General features: G+C 30.9%; 1 protein-coding gene across 1 annotated transcript in view; it reads right to left on the bottom strand.

Annotated features, from left to right (window-relative positions):
* Nucleotides 1–1,337: 1,337 nt before the first annotated feature.
* The window catches only part of LOC127724609 (thrombospondin-1-like), a 34,150-nt gene continuing 24,563 nt past the window's right edge, over nucleotides 1,338–10,924 (bottom strand). The window contains exons 7-12 of the mRNA XM_052231631.1: nucleotides 10,140–10,211; nucleotides 9,714–9,865; nucleotides 8,645–8,812; nucleotides 4,371–4,538; nucleotides 2,518–2,547; nucleotides 1,338–1,750 (exon numbers count right to left, since the gene is read on the bottom strand). Coding sequence (XP_052087591.1) covers nucleotides 1,668–1,750; nucleotides 2,518–2,547; nucleotides 4,371–4,538; nucleotides 8,645–8,812; nucleotides 9,714–9,831 — 567 coding nt within the window. The 5' untranslated portion in view covers nucleotides 9,832–9,865; nucleotides 10,140–10,211 and the 3' untranslated portion in view covers nucleotides 1,338–1,667. The remainder of the gene's footprint in view (nucleotides 1,751–2,517; nucleotides 2,548–4,370; nucleotides 4,539–8,644; nucleotides 8,813–9,713; nucleotides 9,866–10,139; nucleotides 10,212–10,924) is intronic.

Raw genomic sequence — 10,924 nt, 5'->3', positions numbered from 1 at the left:
GGTTTGTACTTAAAAAGCAACACGACGAGTGCAAAATGTGTATCAAGATCTGCTTGGCATTACAGAGTATGTGAGGTGACTCCGGGTTTTAGTGGGGGTCGTGTTGCTCATTCGTTAGTTTTCTATTTTTTTGCTTTGTATACTGTTGTTTGTCTTTTACTTATTTTTTTTTGTGCCATTGCATTGTCAGCTCGTTTTCGACTTGACTGCGTGTTTGGTATCATTCGCCTCACTTTTATTTATACAGTTATACTTTGATGAGTTTTGAAACGATAATTGAAATTTATGAAGATTTGATATGATTAACTACCATTTGCTCAAGCGCTACCGGTGAACGATTAGTTCCGAATGGTATAATCAGCTTAGAATTCTGTGCTGTAGTATTGACATAATTGACGACACACCATTCTTAAATATATAATATATAGAAATACAAGTCTCTTTTTTGATACATGTACAGCTTCAAATAGACAGCAACCAAACGACGTAACTATAAAAGACACCTACAGGTACGCTTACCAACTTCAACGACCGACAATCATAAAGTCTATATACCAAATACAACAATTAACCACACTATACTATAACATGCAACATTTCACTGAAATATACTATTATACGAAACAATTTACCCTACTACACTATAATAGCTGTTTTCATAACACAGCATAATTAAGATGAAATAAAGTTGATGCTAAAAGAAAATGGACAAACAGTTTCCTTTATTGTAAAAAAAACGGAAGTGTAATTTTTGTTGAAAATGTCTTTTTTTTAAGCGGTTTTCTGGATTTAACTTATTGAAGAATGATCAAAGCCACAAATTTGAAAGCCAAGGATGTATAGATAACGAAACGTGCGAAGAACTAAACGGACCTGAACAAATAACAAATCCTTCAGAATTGAGTTTGTGTGAAAAATTAAAACCTTAACTTTAAAGATTTATTTTCAATTTCATAATAATAATATCAATCAACGGTAAATTTAAGAAATGAATACTATTAATTATGACAGTACTTAGGCTCTGTCTACTGAGCTGAGGATATCCTCAAGAAATCGACCTAGGGCTAGAAAAGTAAGATAACACATTAAAAATTGTATGCATTCGAAGCCCTTAACTTCGGAAAATGCCTACACCAAGTCATGGATATGGCAAGTTTTTTTTTACTTGTTCCGATTAGTTGATTGATAGCGTTTGATTTTTTCAGTGTTTATGGACTTCCGTTTTTTTTTTTTTTTTGCTTTGGAGTTTGATATTTTTGTTACGTGATATATCTATACCAGGAATGGTAAAAACCAAATATCTGTTGGTTCGTATATGGCAGAAATAATACACAAAGTTGAAATCAATATTTATTAACAAATAAAAATGAAATCAAATTCTTTACTTCTGATTTTCCAAAAAAACATATTCATACAGATTGGTTGATGGTTTATATAGAAACATATTGATCTGCAATTTTTAAATTCAAATTATAACTCAGTCTGATATTGAACTAACCCAAAAATTGTTAAAAGAGAAAGAAGAAAGGTAATATATCCATAACAAATGATTAACATTCAGAAATGAAACATAGATTAAAGATAAAATTCCTCTTAATTTATTTGAGAAATAGTTATTCCTTTGTCCTGCATCTTCCTTTAGTTACAAGACAAACATGCAGTACACGTTATTTGTTGTGTGTTGCTGCTCTTCTATTCAGTTGTCTATTCTGATATCTTTTCCTTTTACTTGCTTTCATTTTCTTTGATTCTACAATACAAAAAGGATAATCAGACACATAACTTTCATTGTTGTATGCAAATGTCAATTTGAATATGGTACTTTTAATATTTGATTTTAATGTTATCAAACATGTTTACAAAAGCTATATTAAAGTTTTGTCTTAGCTATACTAAGGAATTAAGTTAAAAAATAATTTAAATTTGCAAGAGCATGGCAAAGGAGAACTTAAGCATGTTAAATCCCATTATCAAAATTGATTTAAAAAAACCTTAATACTGTGTTGGTTAAATGATATTTGAAATGTCACAAAAACCGACACGTTCCCGTTGTTTCAAAACTAATATCTCTAATAGACGATATTTCTCTACATATACATACACATATTTCCATATATCATATAAATCATTCAAATGTAATCCCTTAATCTATCATGTCGAGTTGTTTACTGAATTAAGATAATAATATTTTTACATTTTCAAATACATGAATCGATTGAGAATTCAAATCATGGTAACAAACACAACAAAGGTGTCGAAAAACTCCATAATACGAAGATTTAGATATGTCACATCATAACGAATATAAGTATTAAGTTAGAGGAAATGTGACCAAAAATTCCTGGAAATATATATCGACAAAATTTTTTAACTTTATTGGGGACGATGAATAGACGAATCGAAGGATAGGATGAAAAGACCGGACACATTGTACTTGCAGTCGTAGTGTGAGCATAAAATTACAGCGCTTCATTACATAAAATGGGAAGCAAAAAATTAGATGTGCGTATCATTTACCTGCTTTCTTTCCTGATTCTTTACATGATTCTGTAAATACAATAATAAACATTCAATGCAAGTGGCCAGCTTGATTAAATTAATTCAAATAGTATCACAAAAAATTACATGATAAGAATTAATTGTTTTTGTCAAGTTTACATCTTCTTTTCAGTATATATTTTTCTCTTCTGGCAAAGTCAATTAGTCTGCTCGTCACATTAGACATTCATGTAAGACTATTACTCATGACATCGATTAAGAATATTTTTTTTCGAATTTGATATTTATATATCCTTTAATCCATTAGTAATGCTTTGAAGGGAAAGTAAATTAAAGGTAATTACCAATGCGCCTTTTGTTTATGTTAATTACTCCTCGTATTGAGCAAGTACAATAAAACTAAGTAGCTCGAATATCAATGTACAGAAATATTCCTGACAAAATTACTATTATAATGAATAATAAAACATATGTGTATTATTCCGCAAATAAAACCCGTGACATTTACATTTTGTTATAATTGCATTAGATATTGGTACACAACTGTAAGAGGTTTGGCAGAAGGCTGAGCATTCCAAAACATTTTAAACAACGACACACTCTTTAATTGCCTTTTAAAAATCAGGAGTCTGCAACAAAATGGTTGATGTGTTTGCTCGTCTACAATATATGTTTTTATTCATTTGTTTGGCACACATCAGGCAAATTGTTTCCTGTTTTACTCGTTTCATATTTTGTTACATCCGGGACTAACAATACGATATAAATTGTTTCATTATTGAAGGTCTTATGTTGTCACGACATAAAGTAAAGATTCAGTATGAGTATTTCTCATTGTTGAGGGCTGTATGCTGTCATGTCCTACATTTACAATACAGTATCAGTATTTCTCATAGTTGAAACCCGTACGGTGACCTTTAGTTTGTTACATCCTCGTAATTTTGTCTCTGGTTGTTAGTTATCACACAGTTATCGACAACATCTATTAATTTTTTATATAACAATGAAAATTTTAATTCATTTAACAACATGGTCCTTCATCTATGCCTTCAGTTGAAGCAAGTGTTTCCTAACGTGTGGTATGATCAATTACCTACTGATATGTACAAATAAGAAGCTGTTCATTAAACACAATATTAGGGATTTAAAACATAGGATAAAGATCAAGAATCATGCTAAATTTCATTCAGTAAAATTTACCCAATAATTGCCACCCTGAATTTAAATGTGATTGTTTTATCGCTCTATCTTCTTTAAGGATGTTCGATACTCCTGTTTTTGACTTTTTTTTTTCAGATATTCAGAATCATCTAGTATTATCTATGTAGTACCTTTAAGAATTTTGTCGGCTAACCCCCACTTTCTTTTCATAATTTCATTACATATAGTTCAAAAAGCCATTTTTGAAAATCTTATAAAATCCTTGTTATTTTTTTATAGTTTTTGAAAGAATTAGGGTCTCAATGTTAAATGTATGAAAAATCCAGAGAGAATTGTTTCCCGCTAACTTGTCAATTGCTAATACCTAAAAAAAAAAAACAAGAACATGGACCTTTCATTTTTTTTCTCTGCTTCCTAAGTTCCAATTCTTTATATACTATCAATTTAAAAAGTCTTCCATTCTCAATTTTATTTTAAAAATCTGGTAATATTTAAACAGAGGGGCGAACATACTAAATGAGTCAATATCATCAACATTTAAAACACTTAAATGTTCAAGGAATTAATCCTTACAAATAATTTAAAAAAACAAGCTACCAAATTGATTTGCGGTTAATACAACAAATATTTAGAGCAAACAATGGTTTATCGATGTTCGAACGTCATAAATCAAGATTAGTAATACTTTCTTGCTTTATATGTTAAGTTACCTGGACAAACGCCTAAGCTACAAATCACAGAGAGTGTGCTGGAACCAATACAATCTTGTCCATTGTTAGAAATTGGTGGGCTATCACAACGTCTATTTCTATATCTAATGCCATTACCACATGTGACAGAACATGGTCCAGTCGACCAGGAGCCCCACTGACCATCAACTTTAACAGATCAAACTTTATTTGAATTAGTTTTTAAAGTTTATATACATAATTGATATTTGACAGCATTATTGTTTTCAAAACTTTTATCTTTTTAGGCTTATGACTATATCGATTAATTAGAAAAAAGGTAAGTGCGATTTCCGTTGAACCAATTGTAAATTCCAAACACACAATTACGTTAATAAAACGTATCTCTATTATTAAATTGGCTGTGTGTAACTTAGCAGTGTCTGTTTTTTGTCACAAAAAGATTTCAATATAGATACAGCTTTTCATCAGATGCCATATGATATGAAATGTTATACAAGCTCAGCTGTTCATTCAATTGGATAGAGAAAAGAAAATATAACCATCCCAAAATTAACTAATTAAACTTATATGAACGATTTCTAAGCAAAATTGCAAAAAGTAATTGGCGCTTGCTGTTAGAATTAAAGGATATCGATATGGGTTTTTGGGGTTAAAAGTCTTGTTCGCAAAAGACCTTTGTCTCAATGGCACTCATACCACATCTTCTTATTTATTTTGAGAGATTAAGCTGTGTTATTTAAAAAACAAATGGTTTTTTGTTCATAATATAAAAAAGAAGATGTGGTATGATTGCCAATCAGACAACTCTGCACAAGAGACCAAATGACACAGAAATTAAAAACTATAGGTCTCCATACGGCCTTCAACAATGAGCAAAGCCCATACCGCATAGTCGGCTATAAAAGGCCCCGAAATGACAAATGTAAAACCATTCAAACGAGAAAACTAACAGCCTAATTAATGTACAAAAAAATGAACGAAAAACAAATATGTAACAAACGACAACCACTGAATAACAGGCTCCTGACTTGGGACAGGCACATACATACGGAATGTGGCGGGGTTAAACATGTTAGCGGGATCCCAACCATCCCACTAACCTGGGACAGTGGTTTAACAGTACAACTTAAGAACGTACTATAAAAACCAGTTGAATAAGGCTTAACTCATCAGATGGATACATTTAGAAATACATCTAACAAAAATGCAGAGTTGACGTGGCCGGGTACTTGTACATCCCAACAACAAAAAGACACTAAGTACAGATCTGAGAGTACTCGCAGTTACTGACCGCTAGTTTAAAGCCAAAAACAACTAATAAAAAAAATCATGCACCTAAGACTAAATTATCAATCAGTACACATCCAACATCCAATGGATTTAGTTTAAAGCGTCATAAACAGTCAGAGAAAAAAACATGACCTTGTGCAATGCCAAGATACAGGTATCGACGGATTGTAGATCCATGAAAGTGCATATGTATATAACAATAATATTTAGTTTGCTTTTAATTTACTGATAACAAAATCAATATTTATACCAATAAAAACAATATTCAAAGATCTAATTACAGTGTTGAATTGGTAACCTTTTAGAATAAGTTTATTTAAAGAATCGATAAGTTTACCAGGATCGTTTCTCAATGTCAGGGCACAGTAAACAACATCTCCGGAAAAATGAGGATGTGTTATCCCGTTTGAAATAAGTTTTCTACAGGTACAATCAAACTTCAAAACCAAATCTTTATATTTATGGAAGAATTTACTAAAGGTTTTAAGTAAAAGAGGGACGAAAGATACCAGAGGGACAGTCAAACTCATAGATTGAAAATAAACTGACAACGCCATGGCTAAAAATTTGTGGTCACGAAATTCCTGTCTTAATAATTCACCAGTAATACATAGATTACATTCATCAAAATCTTCCACTATTTTCATATATTTTATTACAAAAGTTTATGATAAGTTATTTGATAGTAGTTAAGGAACTAGTTAAAAGCACTGAAAGATTAGTTGTAGAACACTTACTAGCTTCCGAGATGAAACGATATTTTTGTGTAGTGTAGGTAACCAATACATAGTAGGGACCTTCAAATGTTCAGAAGAGGCCTTAAGCTGTGATGTGGTTATGATATGTTTGTTTACTATATGACTCTTTGTGGAGCACACGGACTTGAATGTAGACGAATTTAAAATTTCGTTCTTAAGAACGTCCGTGTAGTATTTACGGCATACCAACACCAAGTTAAGCAAAGTTAGCATAAGTTTAGCAAATCTTTAAACAAAAAATACAAATGAATCGTGAGAAATCTTTTACATTTTAAGTGTAATTGATGGAGGTTTTTCTACTAATCTATTTGACATAATATTCGTTATTTGCATTATCCGTTAAACACGCATCTACCCAGTAAGTTACAAATGTCTTCACAATGACCAGTAGATTTACTTTTTTCAGTGTATAATTGGTTTAAACCTACTGCAGTCCAAAAAAAGTAAATCACAACTTTTTTCGTTTGATATTTGACTACATGAAGTATATGACATAGGGAGGTTGACTTAACTTCGTTTATGGTGTGAATATTAGTCTTAATTGTTTCTTTATGAACATTTAGTATCGACAAAACAAATACTGCTCAATTTTGTTTAGTGAGTACATCATTGACACATTTGTCTACGTGCCTGCGTTGATTTGGTGATTGTTAACATACAAATAATCAAATAAAGTATTAGTATGTTTAAAACGATTTATCCTGCAATCAGCCAACTATTGTACAAATAACAGGTACACAAATAAATTTTTGCTTTATTTGTATTGTTACAAATAAAGTCTCCTGTTACCCCGCTTCCATGTTGAGCAAGCGGTAATGTTGGTATTTCTTTTTGCGTAACAGTTCATTTTGGGGTCCTCTTCGCGGTTTGCGTTTAAACTATGTCAATTTCTTTGAAAAATTAGACAGTGATTTAGATTTTTACAACTAAAGGTTTAAGTGTTGGATGTAAATTTCAGGATAAAACATATATGTACATTGTCGAAAATATAAGATTTATTTGTACTCGATACGAAACAGGAGAAAAGCTCGGCGAGCGTCGCTTTTCGTCCTGTTTCTAAAGCTCATACAAATAAATTTTATATTTTCCGACAATGTACATATATTGTATGTATACCTTATTTTTATAAAATTGTTTGTGGTCACGATATTGATTTGACAACAACATAGATTATGACGGGTAAATTCTACAGTAAAGCAGTTCATAAATAAGTGAGACCACATCTTGAATTTCGGAATATATTGGCATGCAATTTCTTATATTCACAAATAAATTTGCAGATTTCTCACCTGAAATTATATCTTATGTCAAGCTTTATTTGTTCTGAAGCTTACAGAGAGCCAACAATTGTCTGACATTTGCGTTTAACGCCGGATTATATGTTAATTGCACGTTTAAATGGAAATAACTGTATTGTATTTTATGTGACTGCGTAATATATGTTTAACTGGTGCGGATATCACTTTGCTTACCTCTATTGCGTTAGATTACTTAAATTGCAACAGAAAAAATATGTTTCATCTTGGCAAACCTAATACAATACAGTTATCTCCTAAACAGTTCTCCCCTATTAACATCGGTATCCAGTTCAACTCCGTACTAAGCTTTTAAATATAAATGACACTTTATGAATGTCTTGTCTTCAGAACGTTTTTCTTAGTCAATTATCCCCCGGAACACTCAATTAAACCAACATTTAATATGATACAAAGCAGTCCGTTAATTAGTCAGATTCATGAATGTTGTACCATGCTCAAAACGAAGATCCTTAATTACAAATAAAGGCAACAGTAGTATACCGCTGTTCAAAAGTCATACATCGATTGAGAGAAAACAAATCCGGGTTACATACTAAAACCGAGGGAAACACATCAACTATAAGAGGAAAACAACGAAATAACGGAACACAGTAGTGCAACAAAAAACAAACAACAATGCAACATTCATAGAAACAAACTATGGTGGGTTGAACCTGGTTTTGTGCCTAGTCAAACCTCCGCGCTTTATGGCAATGTTAAATATACCGCTAAAATGATAACATTACATGACGGGAACAGAGTACAAATAAATCCAAAAACAGCAAAGACAGAGAAATACATAAATAAATAAAATAATAGTACATAAACCTTTTTTATTTTTGTTTTTCTTCCTCGTTTTTTAGTCTCTCTGTCTTACCAATAAATCGGATACATGATTAGGTACACATGTATGGATTTTATTTTAGAATCCCGTATTTACAAATACCTGGACAATCATTTAAGCTGCATTTTATTGATTCTTCACTAGACCCTTCACAATCATTTCCACCGGCGGAAGGTAATGGGCTGTCACAAGTTCGAATTCTGGATAGAATACCGTTTCCACATGTGACGGAACATGTTGAGTTCACCCAAGAGCTCCATCCGCTATCAACTTTCAAATATAAACATTTTTTAAAGGATTTCTTAATTCTTATAATGAATAACAAAAAAAAAAAATCTTTACAATTGTTACGTTGATTATCGTCATGTTTCTAAAATAACTTTTCTAAAAAAAGGTATGTCTTAAATGTCAGTGCTTGCAATTGTAATCTTTGAATAGTTATTTTTACTCAGATGATGCAAAAGTGTTATGAGTGATATCAAAGAATGTTTTTATACATATAATATAGATGAACATATACATATATATCGTTATACCATTATAGATTCGGGCGAAAATCCTCCTGTAAATGATGGTATTAGATATCTTTAATATTGTTTAAGAACAGAAAAAGAAATAATATAGTTCAAAGCACTTAATTTTTCTCTCCCTCGTGATAGCTGCTTTTTCTTGTAAATGTGGAAACATATTTAATCAATTTCAGGTGGTATGGTACTTCTTTCATCACACTAGACAATTTATGACGTAGTTTTGTGTTTAAAGTTTTACTTATAGATTCAAAATGTGAATAATATATATTTGTGTATTTTTGAAAATCTGCATATATAAGAATTGAATGATGTGTTTTGAAAATTTACACGAAAGAAGAAAGCAAGTGATCATCATTTTTAGCAATAAGCGCTTGCGTGCTTGCATATTTGCATAGTGAAATGTCACTTGAATTTTTTTGTGTATAAAGACAATAACAACATTCAATACTATATCAAATTAACCACTGAAATCATTTACAATTATTATAGTAATTGTTTGATATCATCACGTAATTTACAGGAAATAGTACAGTTATAAATCGAATATAACGTAAAAAGTATACTGTAATGACGCGTGTGTGTCCTCTACCGGCACAACTATGGAGTCAATTACTCTTTAAATAAAACAACTTAATACTTACTTGGACACTTTGATACATTAAAACTGTTGATGTCAATGGTTGAGTTTAAATCAGTACAAGTGCCGTCAGATTCCGTAATATTGTTTTGATTTAGTCGCCATTCAAAAAAATCAGCCATTGTACAGCATATCAATGGGTTACCACGAAGATACCTACAACACGTAATTTTGAATATCTAAAAATATATTTTCTTTTGTCACCTTAACATGTGTTTCCTTTCAGACTTTCAATGAAATCAGTTTTAGAATACAGCTTGTGAACACAAATAAAATGACTAACCTGATTGAAACGATAGATACAGAACAAAATAATATTGAATGCAAAAAAAAATTTGAGTGAACTTAAAAATCAAGTTAATGTATTTAAAAAAGTATCTTTGGGAAAAAATCAAGTAATATCATAATTTCATATGGCAATGGTACTCACAATTCAATAAGATCTGTCACTTTGTCAAATATATTAGCGGATACCGTTGTCAAATTATTATTATCTATAGCACTGAAATGTTAAGATCACCAACATTCAAACAAAAGCATAAAATTCAACAACAGAAAATAATATGATATGCAATGCCATTTTAACCAGATGCGGTTTAAACAGTCGTTAACATACATCAACGAGAACACGTCAATAAGTGATCGTTTTAAATAAATTTTACTTTTAAATAAGTTATCATATTTATGATGCTTATAAATGTAAGTAGTTTGATAAAGCACAGTTAGTTTTATCCTCTGCTATTATTTCAACACAAAATGGAAGTTATATCACAATGATATGTAGGATTATATAAAAAAAAAAAAGCTACAAAATGCACACGTCAAGATGCACATCGTATTGGTTATCGTACTATGACCGCTATGACCTATATATCAGTTTTCCGTGGTACTTGATGCTTACGATTTTGAGCTTTCTTCGTGCCAGTTCAGTACTATTTTCATTTATAAATCGCATTTTTTTACTATCAAATTACTAGACATTCTCATTTTCTATAAGTGAACAACCGTGATACAAAATGAGACGTTAGAAGCGTTATTAAATAATCTTATTTTAAAGTTTTCTTTTCGTATAACACACCTTCCCTGTGATATTCATTTTTTTTTATCTTAATGCGGGAGTTAAACGATAAACTTTTTGTGTGGAAGTTTAAAAATTAAATGTGCTTTCTGAGAATCGAAGAATTGTCGATGTGTTTAATAACTGTTAACCATATA

Source organism: Mytilus californianus, unplaced genomic scaffold (genome assembly GCF_021869535.1).
Source record: "Mytilus californianus isolate M0D057914Y unplaced genomic scaffold, xbMytCali1.0.p SCAF_14, whole genome shotgun sequence".
Taxonomy (NCBI): Eukaryota; Metazoa; Mollusca; class Bivalvia; order Mytilida; family Mytilidae; genus Mytilus; species Mytilus californianus.
This window is presented reverse-complemented; position numbering and strand designations above follow the sequence as displayed.